Source organism: Pristis pectinata, chromosome 1, assembly GCF_009764475.1.
Source record: "Pristis pectinata isolate sPriPec2 chromosome 1, sPriPec2.1.pri, whole genome shotgun sequence".
In the NCBI taxonomy this organism is placed as follows: Eukaryota; Metazoa; Chordata; class Chondrichthyes; order Rhinopristiformes; family Pristidae; genus Pristis; species Pristis pectinata.
The window spans coordinates 148,643,099-148,667,922 of NC_067405.1; the positions used below are offsets into that span (position 1 = coordinate 148,643,099).

The window sequence follows — 24,824 nt, forward strand, 5'->3', positions numbered from 1 at the left end:
TCATTGAGGCATGTTACCTTGCTTTTCTTCAGTACCGGGATGATAGTGGTCTTCTTAAAACAAGTGGGAACCTGAGACTGAAGCAGGGAGAGGTTAAATATGTCTGCAAGTACTTTTGCCAGCTGATCAGCACAAGATCTGAGCACTCAGCCAGGGACACCATCTGGGCCAGATGCTTTCCTTGTGTTCATTCTCCGGTAGACTGAACTTACGTCCTCAATGGTGACCACGGGTTCAGTTGCATTGGAGGCTGTCAGGGTGGGTGGTGATAATCCACTTCCCTTCTGTTCAAAACGCGCATAGAATGCGTTAAGTTCATCAGGAAGGGATGCGCTGTTGTTAACTATGCAGCCCGACTTCGGCTTGTAGCCTGTTATGGCATGTAAGCCCTGCCATAGCTGATGGCTGGCCTGGGACTCTTATTTTAAGCTGGTATTGCCTCTTGGCATCCCTGATAGCTTTACGGAGGTCGTTTCTCGATTTCTTGTACAGGTCAGGATCACCAAATTTGTGTGCAGCAGTCCTCTCCTTCAGTAGGGAGTGGATCTCCTGGTTCATCCATGGTTTCCAGTTTGGGAACACCCGGATTGTCCTCTTTGGTACACAGTCCTCCACACACTTGCTGATAAAGTCTGTGATGGTGGTGGCATACTCATCTAGGCTGGCAGCTGAGTCTTTGAACATGGACCAGTCCGCTGCCTCAAAGCAGTCACGTAGGAGCTCATCTGTTTCCTCAGACCAGCACTGCACGACTCTCCGTACCGGATCCTCCCATTTCAGTTTCTGTTTGTATGCAGGGAGGAGGAGCACAGCCTGGTGGTCTGATTTCCCAAAGTGAGGGTGAGGGGTGGCTCGGAAGGCACCTTTGATAGTTGTACAGCAGTGGTCAAGGGTGTTGGCGCCCCTGGTGGAGCAGGAGATGTGCTGGTAGTATTTTGGTAACACACTCTTGAGGTTGGCCTGGTTGAAGTCACCTTCAATAATGAAGAGGGCCTCAGGGTATCCTGTCTCAAGGTTGTTGATCACGGAGTATAGCTCATCGAGTGCAGGCTTCACGCACGCAGTGTGAATTGAATTGGCTGGTGTATGTGATGGTGGGAATCTCAGAGATGGTTCTGGCTGACGATGGCTGCAGATGCTTTCACCTTGTCCCGTGCTGGGCTCTGTCGTCATCGAGGATGGAAGGTTGCCTCCTCCCCTTGGTTGTTTAGTTCTTCACCACTACTTATAACTGGATGCGGCAGGACTGTGATGTTTTGATCTGTTCAATTGGTTGTGGAATGGCATAGATGTGTGGTGAATGCCGTTCTCACAGTTTTATCCCACTGGTGGTCCAGTCTGGTGGGTTGGCACCATTTTCATGTTGCTTCTGCTGTGCTCAGATTATACACGCTGCATTGAACCACTGGTTCATTGGGGCATGGACAGGGTGAACACACTCAGTCCTTTTGCCAGGGTTGGGGAATCAAGAGCTGGAGGGTATAGGTTTAGGGTGAGATTTGGTAGGAACCTGAGAGGCAACTTTTTCACCCAGAGGGTGGTCCATATGTGGAATGAGCTGCCAGAGGAAGTGGGTGAGGCAGCTACATTAACAATATTTAAAAGGCACTTGGACAGGTACATGGAGGGATTTTGGCCAAATGCAGGCAATTGGGACCAGCTTAGATGGGAATCTTGGTTAGCATGGACCAGTTGGGCCGAAGGGCCTGTTCCTGTGCTGTGTGACTGTGACACTGTTGGAGCCCAGGCAGTGGGAGTGAGAGGATCTGTCACATCACCGCCCTTGTTTGTGGTGGAGTACAATTGCTGTGATTGTTGTAGAATGTCTCAAAGATTTTTTCCCTCTTAAGTCTGTGAAATACTTCTGCAGTGTCAGAAAATACAAATAACTTGCATTTTTTCACCACCTCATTCCTCAGACTTCTGAAAACACATTAAATCCTATTGCCTTGAATGTGTCAATAAATAATGGGCAGACACGGTAGTGCAGCGGTTAGCGTAACGCTATTACAGCGCCAGTGACCTGGGTTCAATTCCGGCCACTGTCTGTAAGGAGTTTTTACGTTCTCCCTGTGTCTGCGTGGGTTTCCTCCGGGTGCTCCGGTTTCCTCCCACATTCCAAAGACGTACGGGTTAGGAAGTTGTGGGCGTGCTATGTTGGCGCCAGAAGCATGGCGACACTTGCGGGCTGCCCCCAGAACACTCTACACTAAAGATACATTTCACTGTGTGTTTCAATGTCCACATACTAATAAAGAAATCTTATAGAACATAGAACACTACAGCACAGTACAGGCCCTTCGACCCACATTGTTGTGCCGACATTTTATCCTGCTCTAAGCTCTATCTAACCCTTCCCTCCCACATAGCCCCCTATTTTTCTATCATTCATGTGTCTATCGAAGATTCTCTTAAATGTCCCTAATGTATCTGCCCCCATAACCTCTGCAGGCAGTGCGTTCCACACACCCTCACTCTCTGTGTAAAAAAACTTACCCCTGACATCCCCCTTATATCTTCCTCCAATCACCTTAAAATTATGTCCCCTCATGTTAGCCATTGTCGCCCTGGGAAAAAGTCTCTGACTGTCCACTCAATCTGTGCCTCTTATCATCTTGTACACCTCTATCAAGTCCCCTCTCATCCTCCTCCTCTCCAAAGAGAAAAGCCCTAGCTCGCTCAACCTATCCTCATAAGACATGCTCTCTAATCCAGGCAACATCCTGGTAAACCTCCTCTGCACCCTCTCTAAAACTTCCACATCCTTCCTAGAATGAGGCGACCAGAACTGAACACAATTGGTGAAGTGTACAGTAGGTACGGGTGGGGTGTACAGTGGGCACCAGTGGGGAGTGCAGTGTGGGTACAGGTGGGGTGTACAGTGTGGGAACGGGTGGGGTGTACAGTGTGGGAACCAGTGGGGTGTACAGTGTGGGTACAGGTAGGGTGTACAATGTGGGCACCGGTGGGTGTACCGTGTGGGTACGGGTGGAGTGTACAGTGGGTATGGGTGGGGTGTACAGTGTGGGTACAGGTAGGGTGTACAATGTGGGCACCAGTGGGGTGTACAGTGTGGGCACTGGTGGGGTGTTCAGTGTGGGTACGGGTGGGGTGGGGTGTACAGTGTAGGCACCGGTGGGGTGAACAAAATCTTATCTAATTGCCCCATCACTCAGCCCCAACTTTGCACCAAGCGAGATGAGTCTGACAAGTGTGTGGGGATGTTGGAAACGTGTCCCGCTGCTCCCTGTGTTTTATGGTGACATGGCCGTGTGTGTGTGTGTGTGTGTGTGTGTGTGTGTGTGTGTGTGTGTGTGTGTGTGTGTGTGTGTGTGTGTGTGTGTGTGTGTGTGTGTGGGAGGGTAAAGGATGGGTTGCTGTAACGTGTTCTGTGCTGTAAATGCCGCCTGCCTACAGACCCCTCTCTCTGTCCTCCCCTCCAGCAGCCCGACGGATGGTGTGTACCCAGAGCACAGGCAGCCCTTCCACGACGCACTGCAGCAGCTGCGACAGCAACATCAGCTCTCCCGCCAGCTGCTGCAGAGCAGCCGAGCGCGGCACCAGGTGAGGACCTGCGTCACCGACTGTTCCCGGCTACTGGAGTGGGGCTAGGGAGCTGGACTCTCAATCCAAGCAGGACCATCGGTGCGGTACCACACATTCACACCGGGCACACTGTACACCCCACCAGTACCCACACTGTACACCCAACCGTGCCCACTGTACACCCCACTGGTACCGACACTGTACACCCCACCAGTGCCCACACTGTACAACCCACCAGCACCCACACTGTACACACCTCTGGTACTGACACTGTACACCCCTCTGGTACCGACACTGTACACCCCTCTGGTACTGACACTGTACACCCCACCTTTACCCACACTGTACACCCCTCTGGTGCCCACACTGTACACCCCACCGGTGCCCACACTACACCCCACCCATACCCACACTGTACACCCCACCGGTGCCCACACTACACCCCACCCATACCCACACTGTACACCCCACTGGTGCCCACACTACACCCCACCCATACCCACACAAGGCATCAGGGGCACAGCATAAACTCTAGCCCCCACCAACAGCACCGTACCCACAGGGTCCGTGGTAAACAGAATGGTGGCGGGGAGGCAGTGGTGTGGACCGTGGCCATTGCTTTGACATCACCTGCCTTCCAGGGACAGAAACCCTAGATCCAGAACATACCCAGCCCTCCCTTGCTGAATCCGTGGCACTTGGGATCGATGTATAACCGGATACTTTAACATTGTTCAAACTACAATCAGCAATGAACTGGAACTGTTGTGTGTGTGCATTGCTATCTCATTGAGCCATCTGCAAGTGTTTCAGGCAATGAATTAATTTATCGACTGAATTAACTGTTCAGGGATGTGAGCTGTCCCTGATGCTCCGCAGCATTGAAAGGTCCCAGTACAAGCAATAATTTTAGTGTCTTAGAAGGTAACCAGCAACCTGTCCTGGTTAAATTCAGTCTCTGAATGTTTTCATTAGTTTGATTGAAGGTGCCGACTCTGTGTTCAGTTCCCTGGCCATCCGCATCCAGTGGGACCTCAGCCCTGGCTGTCCTCTCTCTGATGGATTAGCCCCAGTGGCTCCTGCAGTGACTCTGTCAACTGCTGGCATCCAGCACAGCACGGAGAGGCACCAGAGCCAGTGAGGCTCCGTGGGTAAATCCTCGCCTCTGAGTTAATTGGTGATGAATTGAAGCCCCAGTTAAGTAGCAGCCGATAACCTTGGCTCCCTCAGTGCCCGCCTGAACCAATGATCCTTCATGAGGTGTCGTTTTTCCCACGCAACGTTTGAACTGAGGCCCGGCCTTTCATCGTTGTTTATGGGTCTATTTGAGTCTTTTCCATCTATTTTATAACCGTGACCACAGTTCAGCGAGTACTTGATGGGCTTTGAAGTTTTCATCCCAGCTTGATGAGCAGTGAAACTGAATTAGGAGCCTGAGAAATGTGATCACAACACCAGACCCAGTAAACTGTGGCATGAGGTTGCTGAATCTACACCAATTGTGCATTGCATACATCATTGGTTGGGATTGATCCCTGCCACGAGCACTGTCACAAAGTCAGTGACTGTGTCCGGTATCTGCGAGGCCTCACCAGTTTATTCATCACCTTGCTGTTGCATTAACCCAAGCCGTAGCTCAGCTGTGGCTGACATTGGCAGGCCTGACTTTGTTACCTGAAGGCTCGGTCACTCCAGCCTCCCTTGTTTTACTCTCTGTGGCCCTGATGCCTGTATCCTAATCCACTCACCACCTCTGTGCACATTGACCCACCAAGGCTCCTCTCCCACCAATACCTCAGAGTAAAATTCCCATCCATTGTCTGAACCCACACTCTTTACTTAATATCTTTCCACCTCTAACCCACTGAGATCTCTGTGCTCCTCAGTGCAGGGATATCTTCTGATATCAGCCGTGCCTTCAGCTAGCAAAAACCGAGATGCTGGCGGACCTCAGCGGGTCGGGCAGCTTCTGTGGAGGGAGGTTGACAGTCGACCTCTCGGGTTGAGACCCTCCATCTCTGCCTTCAGCTGCCTGGTTCCAAAACTCGAATTCCCTCCCTGCCCGTTTTTTTAAGATTCTCCTTAAAAGCTACCTCTTCATCCAAACCTTGGGTCACCTCCCCTAATATTTTCCTATGTGACCAGGCCAGGGTGTTGATGCAGCATCCTGGTATATTTTATTGCTATATAAGTGTAATGGTTGCATGCAGAACAGGAGTGCAACCAGTGATTAAATGGGAAAGGTGAAGGGCAGGTATCAGGAGAACCCTCCTTTCACTCGGGTGATGAAACTGATTGATCAGAGACATTGTTGACCGCAGTGGTTGGAGAAAGCAGAAGAAAGAAGCTAATAATACTGGGTACAGCCTGCGCAGGACTAAGCCCCATCACAGGATGATAGGGTCCAACAGGACATTTCCATACTGATTCAACAGTTGTTAGGTATCACTGTGAGGGAGGGACTGGGAGACTCCATGACCACATTATGAACATGTGCCACGTGATGTGGTCCCTCTGCCCCAGAACCACAGCTGCCCCAACTTTGATCACTGCACGCGGCACGCAGGCAACACTTGGGTGTGTGCCCACTCACAGGCCGAGCTCCACACTGCATCCTTCAATGGTCTGTGAGAGGATGGACCTTATAGTTGCATCTAAAAGACAAAGGTCCGTCATCAAGCTGTCCTCACGGCACAGCTTCACACATCGACGCTGGAGCCCGGAGTCAGTGTGGATCATTTTCTACATATTGGGAGCCACCCTCAGCAGGGGGAGATGTTGGCAGCAAGATCCACCGCAGCCTCCAATGCAGCAAGGCAGTCTTTGGCTGCCTGAGGAGAAGAGTGCTTGTAGATCAGGACCTCAAACCAGCACCAAACTCAACTACTGACAAGCAGTGATCCTTGCCCTCCTGTAATCCCCAGCACAGACAGTTCACAGGAAGAAACACAGAGCTCTGGAGAGGTACCTCCACTCCGCCCCCGCAAAGTCCCGCAAATCCTCGATCCCAGTACTCTGTGTGGTCCTTACAAAGCAGAAGGTATGGGATGTATAGTGGGCTTAAGGCTGGACAAATCCCCAGAACCGGATGAGATATGTCCCTGGCTGTTATGGGAGGCAAGGGAAGAGATTGCTGGAGATTTAACAAGAGATTTTTAACTCTTCACTCGCCGCAGGTGAGGTGCCAGATGGCTGGAGGACAGCAAGTATGATACCATTGTTCAAGGGTAATTAGTGTGGGTCTAATGTCAGTGGTAGGGAAGGAATTGGAAAATATGCTGAGAGACAGGATTAACCTACATTTGGAAAGGCGGCGAAAGGTGGCATGTTTTTTAGGGGGAGATCTAGTCAGATCAATTTGAACAATTTTTCAAGGAGAAGATGAATTGTGTGAGGCAGTGTGCTTGATGTGGTCCACATGGACTTCACTAAGGCCTTTGATAAGGTCCCACATGGAAACTGGTCCAATAGTTTGAGCCCATGGGGTTCATGACAAGCTGGCGAATGGGATCCACAGTTGGAAGCAGAGGGTGATGGAGGGTTGTTGCTGTGGTTGGAAGTCAGTGAGCAGTGGTGTACCACCGGCATCGGTGCTGGGACCCCTACTGTTTCGTTATATACATTAACAGTCTGGATGTGAGTGTAGGAGGTGTGATTAGTAAGTTTGCAGATGACATGAACGTTGGTGGTGTTGATCGGGAAGAGAGCAGTCATGTTACAGAACAATATTAATGAATGGTTAAGATGGGCAGAGCAATGGCAGTTGGTATGTAATCCCAAAAAGTGCGAAGTGATGGATTTTGGGAAGACTACTAAGGGTAGGATGTGTACAATGAATGGAACGGTTCTGGGGAGTATTGAGGAACAGAGGGACCTTGGTGTACAAGTCCAAAGGTTCCCAGCAGGTGGCAGCACAGTTACCTCTGCAGTTCTGGTCATCGCAACAAGAGGGACTTGGCTGCACTGGAGAGGGTGCAGAGGAGATAGATCAGGATGTTGCCCGGGATGGAGCGGTTCTGTTACAGGGAAGGACTGGAGAGGGCGCAGAGGAGATACATCAGGATGTTGCCCGGGATGGAGCGGTTCTGTTACAGGGAAGCACTGGAGGGGGTGGGTCTGTTCTCCCTTAAACGGAGGAGGCTGGGGAGGGAACCAGACTGAAATATGCAAAGTTTTGTGGGACAGAGGTAAGGGATGTGGTAAGAAATGTTGCTCTAAAGCAGAGGTATCTAAACCTAGACATCATAAGTTGAGGCTACAGGGTAACAGCTTCAGAGGTGATCTGAGGGGGAGTTATCTTCTCCCGGAATGCGGTTGGAATCTGAAAAGCATAGCTTGAAGGTAGAGACTCGCAACATTTAAGGAGTATCGAAAGAAGCTTTTGAATCACCGAGGTATAACAGGCTAAGGACTGGTTAGATCGCGCTGGGAGTATTGTGCGCAGTTCTGGTCACCACACTGTCGGATGTGACTGTGCTGGAGAGGGTGCAGAGGAGATTCACCAGGATGTTGTCTGGGATGGAGGCCTTTAGCCATGGGAGAGGTTGGACAGACTGGGCTTGTTTTCCAAGGACAGAAGGCTGAGGGGTTACCTGATAGAGGTATATAGAAATGTAAAAGGCATAGATGGGGTAGACAGAATCTTTTTCCCACGGTAGGGGCATCAGAAACAAGAGGCATAGGTTTAAAGTGAAAGGCAGGAGTTCTAGAGGGGATCTGAGGGGAAAGTTCTTTACGCAGAGAGTGGGTGATATCTGGAACGCGCTGCCAGAGGAGGTGGTGGAGTCATTGTGTTTTAGCGACATTTAAACAGGCACTTGAATAGGCAAGGCACCGAAGGATACAGACCTAGTGCGGCAAATGGGGAGAGTGGCCTGTTCCTGAACTATATGATTCTGTGATGGTGACTCCAGGACTAAGACAAACAAAACACTTTAATTAGATGGTGAAAAGTAATTTTAGCACAGTAACCTCCTCACTGACAGGGAACCACCTGGCCGCGGACTGTTCAGACTGATAGAGGTGTCGGGGAAGGCACCGGGCACCTTGTTGGATTCACATGGAGGTCAAGTACAGACAGTGGGTGTGTGATAATCCAATCAGTGACCCGACCAGCGGCGCCCGTCACTCCTGTGGCAGAGCCCGCAGATACTCCACAGGACTGGAGTGGAAGCAAGTCATCCTTAGAGCCCTAGAGTCACACAGCACGGAGACAGGCCCTTCGGCCCAGCTGGTCCATGTTGACCAAGATTCCCATTTGCCCATCTTTGGCCCATATCCCTCCAAACCTTTCCTATCCATGTACCTGTCCAAATACCTTTTAAATGTTGTTAATGTACCTGCCTCAACCACTTCCTCTGGCAGCTCATTCCATATACGGACGACCCTCTGGGTGAAAAAGTTGCCCCTCAGGACCCTATCAAATCTCTCCCCTCTCACCTTAAACCTGTGCCCTCTGGTTCTTGATTCCCCAACCCTGGGAAACAGACTGAGGGCATTCACCCTATCTATGCCCCTCATGGTTTGATGTACCTCCATACACCTCTGATGTATCTCTGTATCCTTGAACCAGGGGACTGCCCAAGGAACGATCCTTTGCCTGGAAGGTCCTGGACCTGGGCAGTATTGGGGTTAATGCATTTGACCTCAGCACCTGTGGGCCGTGATGATGGAAATTCTCAGGCAAGGTTCTGGTTGCAGCCATTCTCACTGCAAGACTTCTGCGTGGATCTGTGCTGCCGTATTATTGCCAACAGCAGACATCGCCTGCTGGTGATCTGGCTTGGGTTAGTGGCTGCAGGTGTGTTGCCAGCTGGAGCTGGAATTCATTAACTGCGTTTATACAACAGAGTTCCCCTTTGGCCTGCGTAGTTTTATTATTAAATAACCACAGGATTGCTTTTCCTTAACTGAGTTAAAGTATTACACCAATATTACGCTGGGTACAGGCCAGGATAGTGTGGGGAGGTGTTCCTGGAAACTGCCTTCCATTGGAAAAGTAATGGGGGAGGGGTGGAAGGGAAATCTGTTTCCAATTGACTGTTTCTTGCGAAGGGTCAGGTTCTGTTCTGCATCGTGACCTCCAGGGCTGATCACAGGATGAGGCAGAGTGAATGTCGAGGAGAGTGTGTGTTTATAAAAGATAACGTTCTATGGGATGTGGGCACCATTGGAGGTGGGTCAGAAACTGGGTTAGAAACCACTTTCTTAAGCTTAAGTAAAGGCAGTTACAAAGGTACGGAAGGAGGTGTTGAACCAATCAGTCTGTGTTTGGAGGAAGTCCCACAGCACAGCACATTCCAGGATTTTGTCCCAGTGGCGATGAAGGATCTTTCCAAGTCAGGACAGTGTGTGGCTTGGGAGGGAACTTGGTGGTGGTGTTCCCAGGACATTGCTTCCCTTCTCCTCCTGTGTGGCAGAGGTCACAGGGGAGTGTGGTTGTGCAGCCGGCTCCAGGTAATGCAGAGTGTGGCCACATCGCGCTGACGCCAGGGTAGAAATGCAAAATAGAATTTCTTCTTCTGCTTGGTGGTGGGAAACTGGGTCAGAAGCCACTTTCTTAAGCTTAAATAAAGGCAGTTACAAAGGTACAGAGGCAGCGTTGGCAGAGGTGGGCTGGGGTTGGAGGGAAGGCATTAGATAAGCTGTGGCAGAGGTGGGCTGGGTTTGGAGGGAAGGCATTAGATAAGCTGTGGCAGAGGTGGGCTGGGTTTGAGGGAAGGCATTAGATAAGCTGTGGCAGAAGTTTGAGGAAATTGTTCATAATTCTCAGTGAAGAAACAAAGGTTCGACAAGAGCATGATCCAACCAACTCGAAGTAATGACATTAAAGACATGTTATTGGGAAAGTTAATGGCAGCCCAGAGCTTTGGGAATATTTTAGAAACTAACAAAGAATGAATAGATTCTGAGATAAACTAGCCCAAGAACAAGAGACAGGAGGTGCAATAGGCTGCCTGTCCCACCGTCCAGTATGATTGTGGCTGATCTGCCCCAAGCCTCTTCTCTCTCTGCCAGTTCCCCAGGGCCCTTGATTCCCTGACCTTTCAAAAATTTATCAACTTTCTTTTTAAACCTCCACCGCCGCCCCCAGTGATCCAGCCTCCACAACCCTCTGGGGTAGGATTCTGCAAGAAGAAATTCCAACATAGCTCAGTTTTAAATGACTGCCTCCTTGTAACTACGTCCCCTCATTCGAGAGTTTGGTGGAAACATCTCAACATCTACCCTGCCGTTGCCCCAGGATGTCATACGCTTGGGACAAACCTCTCATCCCAGGAACTAACCTGGCAAATTTCTTCAGGACTGCCTCCAGTACTAATATTCCTTTTCTTAAATAAGTGGAGCAAATCTGTGCACAGAACTCCAGGTTTGACTTCTCCAAAACCCTGTACATTTGTAACCACAAGAAACTGCAGGGAGTTGTGGACACAGCTCAGCACATCACAGAAACCAGCCTCCCCTCCACAGACTCTATCTACACTTCTTGCTGCCTCGGTAAAGCAGCCAGCATAATCAAAGACCCCACCCACCCCGGACATTCTCTCTTCTCCCACTGGGCAGAAGATACAGAAGAGTATATGACCTCACATTTTCCCAAACTAAACTTCATTTGCAAGCTCTCACCCACTCACTCAACTTATCTGTATCCTGTTGCATTGTCAGAATATCCTCATCACAACATGCCCTCCCATTTATTTTTTGTACCTTACACTCTGACCCCTCCTCCAAGTCGATAATGTAGATAGTTACTAACTGAGGTTTGATCCCTAGGGCACTCCACTAGTTGCAAACTTCCAGCCTGAAAAAGACCCATTTCTTCCAACTCTTGTCTTCAATATGATAACCAGTTTTTAATCCATGTTAACTCATTTTCCAAAATACTGTGAACTCTTATCTTGTGCCCAGCCTTTTAAATGCTTTTTACAAATCCAAATACACTATGTAAACTCTGCTCATTATATCCTCAAAGAACATTAGCGAATTTATCAAAAATGATTTGTCTTTTGTAAAACTATGTTGACTTGGATTAAGCTTCTCTAAACGACTAGTTATTTCTTCCTTGATTATAGACTCCAGCATCTTGCCAACCACAGCTGTTAGGTTAACTGGCCTACAATCTCCCCCTTTGTGACTCCTTCCCTTCTTGAATAAGGGAACCAAATTTACAGCCTTCCAATTTGCTGACTACTCTCCTGGAACTCAGTGATCTTTGAAAAACTTAAACCAATGGCTCTACTATCACTGCAGTTACTTCACTGAAAACCCTTGGGTGCAGGGCATCTGGTCCTGATGCCCTTCATCCCATTAATGTTTCCAATACCCTGTCCCTCATGATAGAGCTTGTTACAACTTTCCCACCTCTGGGATATTTGCAGAGTTCTCCACTCTGAACACTAATGTTCAGTAATAAATTAATATTGAGTATTAAATTACCTGTCATTTCAAAGTCAAGTTTGTTGTCAAACGACAAGTACGTGTGTGCACAGGTGCAATGAAAAACTTTCTTGCAGCAGCAGCACAGACACAGAACATCATATAAGCAGCATTCACAAGAAAAACATAAATTAAACATAAATTATACATAATTTTTACAAGAAAGAACACAATTAGAACAGGAAAAAATCCATTTTAGTGCAAAGTGGTCATAGTGTTGCTAAACTGTAGTGATTAGGGTTGTGGCAGTTGGTTCAAGAACTGTAGATAATTAATTGCCCTGTCAGGTGTCCAAAATTACTCAAGCTACCCTTTGCTTTTTATATATCCATAGTTCTTGCTGTTTGTTTTGATATTACTTGCCAGTTTTCTCTCATAATCAGTTTTTTTCCCTCCTTGTTAGGTTTTTTTTAGTGCCTCTTTGCTGGTTCCTGAAAATTTTATTTCTTCTGGTCTACCACTGGCTATTTACTGCTTTGCATTGAAGTCAGACAGGCTCTACAAGTGTACAAAAAGGAAATGATGACTGCTGCCTCAGGGGATGTGAGTGGGGAAGGTTCCTGGGTTATAGCAGTTGCCCTGTGACCACTGACTGAGCAGCTTGGACCTATCCTTGTTGAAGTGCACAGGATCCTGAGATGAGGTGTTGGGAGGGGATGCCGGGAGGGTGCTTCCACTTGTGACCAGGTCTAGAACGAGGGACCATACTTTCAGAATATGGAGTCACCCATTTAAGGCAGATGAGGAGGAATTTATTCTCAGAGGGTTGGGACTGTGGAATTCTCTGAGGGCCAAAGAGGAGCAGTCATTGTAAATGGTCATGTCCGAGGCAGCAGGCTTTTGGACCGAGTGGGAGTCAGTCTATGGGGAGAAAGTGGAGCTGACGCCAGCGTATGACCTCCCTCCTGGTTCTCCTGTTCCTACATCAGTGATGGAGCTCGAGATTGAGACCAGTCCAGTTTGTAATCCACAGTATAGAGTCATACAGCAAGGAAACAGGCCCTTCAGCCCAATGGGTCCATACTGACCAAGATTCCTATCTAATCCAGTCCCACTTGCCCACATTTGGCCCATATCCCTCTAAACCTTTCCTATCCATGTACCTACCTAAGTACCTTTCAAATGTTGTCAACGTACCTGCTTCAAGTACACTCCTGTGCATCATGACAGGTTCTTGTGTAACTTTGTTCACAGAATCGAGCAGTTTGTGTTAAATAGTGCTCAGCATGACTTTTTGTTTGTAATCCTACTTGTCTTCAGGAGTTTCCCAGCTCAGTTTGATGGTATCAGTTAATGATCCCTGCCCCTCATTTCAAACAACTGGGACATGTGGTGGTGAAGGCACTTAGCAGCAGCTGTAGAGACACGTCACTCAATGCAGGCTTTTGTTTTAATTTGAGGATTACAGAAACCATGTGTGGCTGCTGCTGAGCCAGGCTGTGGTGTACATGTTCACAGTTAATGGACAGCAACAGTGTAACCTCACACTCCCTGGACCCCAGCCAGCAGCCCAGACAAGTGCTCAGTCTGATGGGCAGCTGGACTTTTCTTCAGGTGGAGATGAGCAATGTGCTTCAGTGGCCACCGATGAGCAGGTACAGGGTAGTTTGGCCAGGCTTGCTTTGTGTGTCAGGAACAGCCTCCACATCGGACCACATGTGTCCCAACAATGGAACAAAGGAAAGAACCGTCTCCTTCCACATGTTCATCTGGTCGGTTTCTCACCAGCACCAGTGCCGATGTGGTAGGAGTCACACAGAGCATGAAAGGCCTCGTCCCCAGTGAAGGTCAGCACCCTGGGGTGGGGATGGACCTGTCCCTCAGTGAGGGTCCCGTCCCCCAGTGAGGGTCAGCACCCTGGGGTGGGGTGGATCCATCCCCCATAGGGTCAGCACCCTGGGGTGGGGGGGACCCATCCCCCATAGGGTCAGCACCCTAGGGTGGGGAGGGACCCGTCCCCCAGTGAGGATCAGCACCTGGCGAAATGGCACCTTGTTTTCTTTAAAATGGTGCGAGTGTGGTTCGGGGAGGTTTGAGTGTTTAAGCTGCACGGTTGGGGTGAGAGAGCGCGGTCTACCATGTGGGTGTGGAGTCACATGAGCTGGACCAGTGTCACCTGACTGGGTGGCATGGCTTTTTGCGCTGCTCTGTTTTGTGTCCTGCAGCAGTGTGGGCATCGTGTAGGTCAGATAAATGTTTTATTCTGCAATTCCAACGGAGGAAATCTGAAATTAAGGCAAATTGCTGGAATTCTGCAGTTGGTCAGTACCCACTGGAGCAGGAAGTCAATCAGCCTCCTGGCTGCTGGGTTAGTGTCTGTGCACTTCCATCGCCCTCGATGCGATCACTGTGGGGTAGCGGTGGTCGGTAGCCTGTGTGTTCCCGTGGTTTGCCATTTTTCCTCAGTCCCAAAGGCAGGAACACAGACTGGACACACTGGCCCACTGACCAACAACCTCTGACACGGGACAAACACCAGCCAAACTCTGCAACTCCTAACAATTTTGAACAAAGGTACAGGGAAGAAGACATCACTGAGGCATTCTTTTTGTTAACTTGGAATTATACTTGGATTTCTAAGCACCAGTAGTCTCTGATTGACTTGCCATGCTTTTATTTAATTATATGATTCAATAAAAATACATTCTTTCATGGTTCCCCAGGGATCAGTCTCTACATGACTACAGAGGCATTCCTGTTCAGAATAGTAAGCACTCAGAGTTCTTTTTGGCCAGTGCTGCTCATAACTTTCCATTTGAAGGCAATGATCTGGTCTTTGCTGGGGGACACACCTCCACGTGGAGTGGTGGGAGGTGGCTCTCTGCATTTGACAGGGCGCTTTCACTTGCTCAGTGCGCGTAAGGTCAGCCTTGCCTCCTTGGTGTCGAGGGAACAGAAAGCAGAGAGGAAGCGGCCTTTTCCCAGCTCGGTGGTCATTTCCCTCCGTGAGCAGCAGGGGAGAGGAGAGATGGAGCTGTGAGTCTGCCTTGGTTCACAGGTGACCACCAGCCTCGCTCGGATGGCTCATGCACTCAGTACAAGGCCATGAGGAGCTCTTGGGCTGAATGTGTAGCAGCCACAGACAGACTGATGCTCATAGTTACCCACCCCTTTCTAAAATAAAGTCTCCCTGTTCCAGGCTGGGACCCAGGCTCCCAGACCATCCAACAGAAAAGAGTGACCTCTTCAACCTTCCCTGCTCTCCCTACTCTGGTACAGAGCACAGTGCACCTCCCAATAAGTCTAGCCCCATGTATTGGATAGTGCTGTTGATGGGGTCTGGGTAGAAACAGGGAAAATCTTGCAATGGAAAAAGTGAACTTGAGTGCAGACTGGAGCTTGCCCTGAACTGGTGCTGTGCCAGACATCCCATTGTTCTTTCATCTTGGAGTGTGCACTGATTGTCTTTCAACACATGGCCCCTGTCCATCTGGCACACGTGTGTGCGCATGCACAGGGAGAGTGCATTTTATTGTAGTAGATTGTACGTATCAAAATGTTTTGCTTGGAGCTGAAAATCGAACAGCTTTATGGTCTGCCTCGACAGCGGGCACAGACACAGGTCGGAGGAAGAGGGGAACAGGAAGGTCTCGTCACACATAGACCCTCGGAATTGTGGTTCGTTCAGTCCGAGCAGTGCTGCTCTGTGGTGGGAGTTTTTTCTCTCCTCACTGCTGTTGAAGGAGTTTATAATTTGATGCAAGAAATTAAACATTTGAATAATTTTCCCAGTAAAATCCCGTGTACCAGTGTGTCCCACAACATGAAAAGCCATGTTCTCCGAGTTAATCCCATGTTCCCCTTACTCCCAGAATCCTTTACTATCCCACTCTCCACTCAAACCCCAAGCATTTCATATCCCACACGGTGTAGTATCACGCCCAGTCTCCCTTCTCTCCCCACACACTTTTAAATACCTGTCAGGCTAATTCCTCTGTCCCCTCCCTCCCCAAACAATGACATAACTGAGCCGTCTGGTCCCACTGCCCAGTTGCTCACTGCCCCCCTTATCCCACTCCTTCCTCCTTCCCCACACGGTACCTCACGTAGTCTCTCCTCGCTCGCCATATCCTTTTACTGCCTCCAGTCTAATCCCACTCGCTTCTCACCCACTTCCCATACCCTGTCATATCCCACAGTGTAATCCCACTCTCGCCTCCCTCCCCACATTCTTTGGTCCAATCTAGTCCCACTTCCTTGTCACTTTCCATACCATTCAACATCCAACCTAATCCCTTGGCACTCCTCCCTCTCCATATTCCTCTAATAACCCATCCCGTCTAATCCCATTTATGTCCCGTGTTGGACTAACTGCCAGTGAAGGTACACGCTAACGTTGCATAGTGGTGCTGACTGACCTCCAATCTGGTAGGTGGTTGTTCCAGAGCGTCCATGATGTGGTCTCCGTACGTAGGTGCACCTTCAGTGTCCTGTGGGAACGAGGTTTAGTTCAGTGCACTCCACCACTCACGTTGCCCAGACGGGGCAGATGTGATCCATTGACTGAGCAATAAGGTGACTGCAGTGTTTGGAAGCAGATCCCTCACCCAGAGGAACAAAGGAGCAGTGCAGGCAGAGACCCAGATGCTCAAGCTTGGATCTTTGACCAAACTCTTACTGGGCACAGTTGCTGCAGATCAGGAGTTGGTACCTCTGCTCTTTGTGACAGTACGTTAACGACCTGGACTTTGTGCGCACATTGCAAAGCACATGAAAGGTACAAAAATGGGGTTGAGGGCTTCAACCCAAAACATCAGCGATTCCTTCCCCCCACAGATGCTGCTCGACCTGCTGAGTTCCTCCAGCAGATTGTTGTTGTTGTTATGTTCTGTGCCCTGACCTCTGAAGGCAACATGCCACATGCCTTCACGCTATCCACCCACGTTGGCACTTTCAGGGAGCTATGGACTTGGAGCCCGAGGTCTCTCTGTTCATCAACATTCCTTAGTGCCCTGTCGTTTGCTGTATATGTCTAACCACTATCTGACTTCTCAAAATGCATGACTCTTTTAAAAATGTGAAAAAGGTAGATTAAATTACATACTTTTTGAAGTGCAGGAAAATAATGATACTGTTGGTGTACAGATTTATACAGTGCTTGTCAAATATTCCCCTGGTCTGAGGTGCTGCCACTTGCTTGAGTGATCCGCAGTTGTTCCCATCACCACTATAGACAAGGACTGGGACCTTGGAACGCACGGGCAACTGCATCAGACAACATAATGGACCTGGACCATGGCAGCAGAGGAATGAGATGCTAGTGAACCCACAACGTTTCTTTGTTTGAGATTTGGTTCAAAATAAATTTATTAAAACATCAATCAAAAAAAAATTAAAATATTGTTCTCCTTGTCTGGGATGCAGTTCAGCCTCTACAGTGTCCACTGGTCTCAAAAAGCCTCCAATGGACTGTGGATGTTGTGAAGACCTGGACCTGGATTAGATACATTGTGAAGACCTGAATCTGGAGTGTGGAGACACGAGACTACAGATGCTGGAATCTGGAGGAAAAGGCGAGCTGCAGGAGGAACTCAGTGAGTCAGGCAGCATCTCTGGAGGGAAATGGACAGTCGACATTTCGGATGAGGGGTCTCAACCTGAAGTGTCACTGTCCACCCCTCCACAAGTGCTGCCTGACTCAATGAGTTCTTCCTGCGGCTCATTGTTTGCTCTGGACTGTGGACTGTGTGAAGACCTGGATCTGGGCTGTGGGCTGTGTAAGGAGCTGGATCTGGACCGGAGACTGTGTGAAGACCTGGATCTGGGCTGTGGGCTGTGTAAGGAGCTGGATCTGGACCGGAGACTGTGTGAAGACCTGGATCTGGGCTGTGGGCTGTGTAAGGAGCTGGATCTGGACCGGAGACTGTGTGAAGACCTGGATCTGGGCTGTGGGCTGTGTAAGGAGCTGGATCTGAACTGTGGACTGTGTGAAGACCTGGATCTGGGCTGTGGGCTGTGTAAGGAGCTGGATCTGGACCGGAGACTGTGTGAAGACCTGGATCTGGGCTGTGGGCTGTGTAAGAAGGAGACACAAGAAATTCTGCAGATGCTGGAATCTGGAGCAATACACAAAAAGTGCTGGAGAAACTCAGCAAGTCAGTCAGCATCCATGGAGGGAAATAAACAGTCGACGTTTTGGGCCGAGACCCTTCATCAGGCTGTGTAAGGAGCTGGATCTGGACTGGAGACTGGGTGAAGAGGTACTGGGCTTGGATCTGGATACTGGATCTGTGAACCCTCTGTAACAACTGGAGGCAACAAGGGGAAGGAGTTGTGGTGCAATCCTGAGAGAGCAGCACCATCTGCCAGGCACCCTGAGCCAGCCTTAGTGGTGGGAGATTCTTTGGTGCCTCTGTGCCTGTGTTTGTGACCAGTAACCAGGTGGATGCAGTGGCTCTGAGCCAGTGGCACTGACACACATTACAGATGTTGTAGTGCAGGGAAAGCTTGAGTGAGGCCATATTCAACAAAATCCTCCATGATGAAGCCAGCCTGCAGGTACGGAGAGCAAAAAAGCATTCCCAGCTGGTAAATGGAGGCAGGTTACGGAAGTCGGACATGCCGTCTTCAATGTATTTAACCCTTCTTTTCCACCGACCACACTGACATCTTGTGTCCCTCCCAAGTTGTCCCAGGAGGTCGGTAGTGAGCCTTCTCCATCGTCTGTGGAGCCAGAGGTCCTTCTCAGCTAGTTAAACAGTAACCATGTGGTACTGGAGCCAGACTCAGTTCCACTCCAGGCTGCAATAGCAACATTCACTTTTTACAGCAATCAGACAGCACAAAGATCACTTTTACAGGAACCAAATCATTTCTTCTTCTCCAGATCTTTTTTCTTAGACTGAATTGACATTCTCAAACTGCTGATGGCAGGATTGGAACTACTTCTCTAGATCACAGGTCCAGAGCAGAGTTTCACAGAAGCCTCGAGTCCTGCCTGATGTCCACCTGTTGTCCAGAGCTGGGAGTGCACACTGACTACTGCGTCCCTCTGTCCCCCCACCTTCAACCAACCTTATGGATGCCCGCTGCTACCCCGTGCGTCCTCAGTACTGCCCCTCCCACAGCATGGCGTTCCCTCGGTACCACCCCTCCCATAGTGTGACCCTCCCTCAATACCACCGCCCCACCTCAGTACTGCCCCTCCCACAGTGGGACCCTCCCTCAGTACTGCCCCTCCCACAGTACAGCTCTTCCCAAAGACACATATGTACAAGCTACGTTGAATCATGAACGCATGCAAACAAGCCTGTCCTTACCACTGAAATGTGAAGTTTAGAAATCAAAATAAAAGCATCGGGAGTTCTGTCCTCCTGGATTTTAGTGGGTGTGTGGATTTGACTCTCCAGCATCTTGAAACAAAAGCAGTAAGAATGGCTCTGGGGGTTTGGCTGGAGCCTGGCCTCACTGTTGTTTTTACAGTAGCAGGGTCTGTTTTGATTTCAGTGCTCACCACCATGCCTTAACAGAATGTGCTTTGTATCTGGCTCCAGATGCTGTGGTCAGTGTGCGCCCTAAACATCTGCCGTCTCAAACAAAACCAGAGTGGTACCTCTTGCACTGAGTCAGTAACTGACTGCCGTACCACTGGAACAAATATCACTTCAATTACCCTGGCCTGTTCTCCTCCGATATTGAGCCTGATTGGTTTGGAACACTTCCCTGTTGCTGTAATATTGGGTAGCCACACTGTACACCTTAATCCTGCTGCCTCAAGCTTGAAGCCCTTGTCACAATCTATTGTGGCAGCTCCACATCCTAAAAATGTGCCCCGGTTACCTGAAAGCGGTTTAGAATCATAACATTCCAGCAAGAAATTAGACATTCAGCCCTTTCCTGTACCCAGCCGAGTCTCCCTTTGTGTTTGTTAATACCCCTCCCTCAGCTACCTGTCCCAGTCCAGTCACTGACCATGAGTGCACCTGGAGCCTGTGCACCATTCAGTAAGATCAGGGCTGATCCCATTTTAGCCTCAGCCATGTTCTTATCTTGGCTTCCTCATGGACCACCAATCTCCTCACTCTGAATGTATTCATTGACTCAGCAGCTCTCTGCTGCTGAACATTCCAAAGATTTATTGTTGTGCCTTCCCTGTCTAAATGGGCAACTCCACACTCCGAAACTGGGCCCTGGGTTTTGATTTCCCCCACATGAGAAAACATCTCAGCACCTAGCCTCTCAATCTTGTACATTTCAATGTGGAGGCTTTGGAGAGGGTGCAGAAGAGGTTCACCAGGATGCTGCCTGGATTGGAGAGTATTAGCTATAAGGAGAGGTTGGACAAACTTGGATTGTTTTCCCCAGAGCGTCGAAGGCTGAGGGGCGACCTGATAGAGGTTTATAAAATTGTGAGAGGCAGAGATAGGGTGGACAGTCAGAGTCTGTTCCCATGTTGGGAATGCAAATACTAAAGGGTTTAAGTAAAGATAAGACTATTGAACGGTTCCCTTATACGATGAGATGGACTATGACCTCACGATCTACCTTGCTGTGACCTTGCACCTTATTGCACTGCACTTTCTCTGTAGCTGTGACACTTTACTCTGTACTGTTACTGTTTTTACCTGTACTACATCAATGCAATCTGTACTAACTCAATGTAACTGCACTGTGTAATAAATTGACCTGTACGATCGGTTTGTAAGACAAGCTTTTCACTGTACCTCGGTCCAAGTGACAATAATAAACCAATACCAATACCAATAAAGATTTAAGATGAGGGGGAAAGTGGATGGTAGCAGTCTTTTCCCTAGGGTGGGGGAGTCCAAAACGAGGGGGCATAGGTTTAGGATGAGGGGGAAAGATTTAAAAGGGACCTGAGGGGCAACTTTTTCACACAGAGGGTGGTGAGTGTATGGAACGAGCTGCCAAAGAAAGTGGGTGAGGCGGGTACAACAGTTTCATTTAAGAAGCACTTGGATAAGTACATTGGAGGGATATGGGCCGAACAGAGGAAATTGGGACTAGCTGGGTGGGCACCGTGGTCGGCATGGACTGGTTGGGCTGAAGGGCCTGTATCCGTGCTGTGTTGCTCTGTGACTATGAGATTTATGGTGCTTGGAATGGGCTGTCAGGAGAGGTGGTCGAAGCAGACAGGACAGCAACTTCTACGAACGGACACATGAACAGGCAGGGAATGGAGGGATACAGACCATGTGCAGGCAGTTGGGACTTGCTGAGAATCTCATCATGGTCAGCACAGACATGGTGGGCCGAAAGGCCTGTTTCTGTGCTGTACTGTTCTATGTTCTGTGTTTCCCATTAATTAGCTGTTCCCCTGTCCAAGCAGATCCATGAGTTCCTACTTGGTGCAGTGAGGAGTCACCTCACCAAATCCCTTCTGAAAATCCCAGTAAATTACTTCTCACTCTGCTTGTTACATCCTCAAAGAACTGTAATAAAATTGTCAAATATGATTTCACTTTCATAAAACCACATTGACTCGAGTATTATGATTTCCTGCTGCCAGCTCCTTGATAATGGATTCCAGCCAATCCTCAATGACAGATGTCAGGCTGACTGGCTCCACATTCCTGCCTCCTGTCCCCCTCTTCTATTGATGAGGGACATTACATTTACAGTATTCCACTCCACTGGGATCTCTTCAGAATCTGGGAATCTTCCAAGATCACCGCCACTTCTTCAGCATTCCCGCATCAGGCCATTTTGTCCAGGGAACTTTAGCCTTTACTTTACCTCAGTTTCCTGGCTTGTGGTTATGATTCTCTATGTTTCTCTCTTGCTGTTGCTCCCAGATTTTCTGCCATTTTTGGGATGGTTCTTCCATTATAGACACAGTTAATGTTGCTTCCCCCATCTCATCCTCCAAGGACCTTTACCAGACCCTTTTCATACACTTTTAGAGCTTTCCTCTGTCTTTAAGTTTCATGCCAGTTTATTCCCAGAATGTATTTTTATTTTGTTTTAGTCACCCTTTGCTGATTTTTAAAAGACCCCAATCCCCTGACCTACCACTGCTTTTTGCAACATTATGTGTCTTTTTTCAGTGCGATATCATCCTTAATTTTCATAGTTAGCCGTGGATGGTATTGGTATATGGCATTGATATTGGTTTATTATTGTCACTTGTACCGAGGTACAGTGAAAAACTTGTCTTGCAAACCAATCGTACGGGTCAATTCATTACACAGTGCAGTTACATTGGGTTAGTACAGAGTGCATTGATGTAGTACAGGTAAAAACAGTAACAGTACAGAGTAAAGTGTCACAGCTACAGAGAAAGTGCGGTGCAATAAGGTGCAAGGTCACAACAAGGTAGAGGATGGATCCTTCTCTCAGTCTTTATTTCTTAATGGAATATACCTTTGTTGAGAATTATGAACCTCATTAAATGCCTCTCACTCCTTATCTACCATTTTGCTTTTCTCTACTTGAGCCAGCTCTGCCTTCATACCTTTGTGCTATCTGTATTTATCAAACCTGTTTCTCACACCCCAAATCAATGTGATGTTCTGTCATCATAATCACTCTTCCCCAGGGCCCCTAACTCTGAGAGCATGAATTCATTCTGTCTCTAACCAGATTCCAAACACCGTCTTCTCTGGTTGGATCCATAATATTGTAAGACTATCCAGGATATACTCCACCAACCTGTCCCCAGGCCACTATTGTTCATTTGATTTGTTCACTCTTTATGAAGATTTAAGTGACTTATGATGGTTAAGGTACCTTTCTTGGACACCCCCATTATTTCTTGATTTATAGAGCCATGCAACACAGAAACAGGCCCTTCAGCCCACTGTCCATACTAACCCATCAACACCTATTCTTGGCTCTACCTGCTTGTCATCTCACACCCCTCCTCAGTCCACCAATCGCCTTGGACTCCTGTCTCACTGCTCCCCTTCTCTCTATACCGGCCATCTCCCCTCTCCACTCTCAGTCCTGATGCATGGTTTCGACCTGAAACGTCGACAATTCCTTTCCCACAACAGATGCTGCTCAACCCACTGAGTTCCTCCAGCACATTGTGTGTTGCTTCAGGTTCCAGCAGCTGCCGTCTCTGGTGTCTTTACCTATTTACACTGATCTTGCACTGACCCCATGTTATTCTCACCACCCTCCCATTAATTCTCCTCAGTTTCTACCCCTCACCTATACCCGAGGGGAAATTTACAGTCATCAATTAACCTGCCAACCCCTGTCTTTGGGATGGGGGAGGAATCCAGAGCCCCTTGAGGAACCCACACGGTCACCGGGAGAATGTGCAAACTCCACACAGACAGCGCCAGAGGTGAGTATTGAACCTGAGTCTCTGGAGCTGTGAGGCAGCAACACTACTAGCTGTGCCCCTGTGCTGCCCATTTTATGCTCTGTCTACTGTTAGGAGGCCTGTAGACCACTGCCACCAGTGACTCCTTCCTTGCTATTTCTCATTCCATTCAGACCATTCTACATCTTGTGCCGATGATTCCTCACTGCCGGACTACTCTCACCCTTTATTTGTAGCTGTCCCAACCTCCTTGCCCTTTCTGTCCGTCCTTCTGAAGTACCAGTAACTGTACTGTTCTTAGGAATGGCACAGTGGTGCAGCAGGTAGTGCTTTTGCCTCACAGCTCCAGGGTCCCAGGTTCAATCCTGACCTCCGGCATTGTCTGTGTGGAGTTTGCACGTTCTCCCTGAGACCGCGTGGGTTCCCCCGGGTGCTCCAGTTTCCTCCCACATCCCAAAGACTTGCGGGTTGGTGGGTTAATTACCCCCAGTGTGTGGGTGAGTTGCAGAACCTGGTGGGGGGGGGGGGGTGGTAGTAGGAATGTGGGGAGAATAAAATGGATTAGTGTAAGGTTAGTGTAAATGAGTGTTGATGGTCACACGGATTCAGTGGCCCGAGAGGCCTGTTTCCACTCTGTGTGACTCCATCTAATATCACGGAATATTCAGTTCCTAGCCTCGGTCATCTTGCAGTCCCATTTATCTGTATTCGTGCCAACAATTCGCCTGCCTTGTTATGAATGTTGCCTGCATTCAGATAAAGGGCCTTTCCATATTGTCTTCTTGCCATGTTTGTCTTGCTCTGACGGAGGTACACAGAATCTGAATGCTTTGTCTTCTCCCTCTGGCTACCGTCACCCTGCACCTTGACCTTTCTCTGCAATGTTCTGTATTCCCCTTTGCCTGAACCTTGCCCCCACGTTATCCATTTGGAAGCCCTCTCTGCAGCTAGTTATTTCAGTTTACTGGACTGGCCAAACCCAGCCCAACGGAACAGCTCCTCCTTTCCCCAGTGGCAGTGACCCCAGAATTCACATCCAGTTCCAATCTCTGAGCCACACCTTCAACTCGCTGATCTCCTTGACCTAATGCCAATGTTCTGTTGGCTTGGGTTATGATCTAGAGGTCATTACCTCAGAGGTTCTGCTTTATAACAGACTCTAGCTGCTATTTGTTTGTCGTCTCTACCAACGATTTGGATGAGAATGTACAAGGCATGGTTAGTAGGTTTGCAGATGACACTAAAATAGGTGGTATAGTGGACAGTGAAAAAGGTGATCAAAAGTTACGGGGGGATCTTGCTCAGCTGGGTAAGTGGGCCAAGGAATGGCAAATGGAGTTTAATTCAGATAAGTGCGAGGTGTTGCATTTTGGAAAGTCAAATCCAGGTAGGACTTTCACAGTGAACGACAGGGCCCTGGGGACTGTTGTAGAACAGAGGGAACTTCAAGTATATGGTTGACTGAAAGTGGAGTCACAGGTAGACAGAGCGGTGAAGAAGGTGTTTGGCACGCTGGCCTTCATCAGTCAGGGCACTGAGTATAGAAGTTGGGAGGTCATGGTGCGGTTGTACAGGACGCTGGTGAGGCCGCACTTGGAGTATTGTGTTC

At 48.9% G+C, this 24,824-nt stretch overlaps 1 protein-coding gene across 3 annotated transcripts in view; it reads left to right on the plus strand.

The window, feature by feature from the left end:
- Window positions 1-24,824, plus strand: part of ttll5 (tubulin tyrosine ligase-like family, member 5) — a 310,846-nt gene that overhangs the window by 265,205 nt on the left and 20,817 nt on the right. For 2 of the 3 annotated variants that reach the window (XM_052023200.1, XM_052023287.1), the window contains exon 30: window positions 3,444-3,564. In XM_052023200.1, coding sequence (XP_051879160.1) covers window positions 3,444-3,564 — 121 coding nt within the window. The remainder of the gene's footprint in view (window positions 1-3,443; window positions 3,565-24,824) is intronic. The other variant, XM_052023373.1, reaches the window with a different exon arrangement.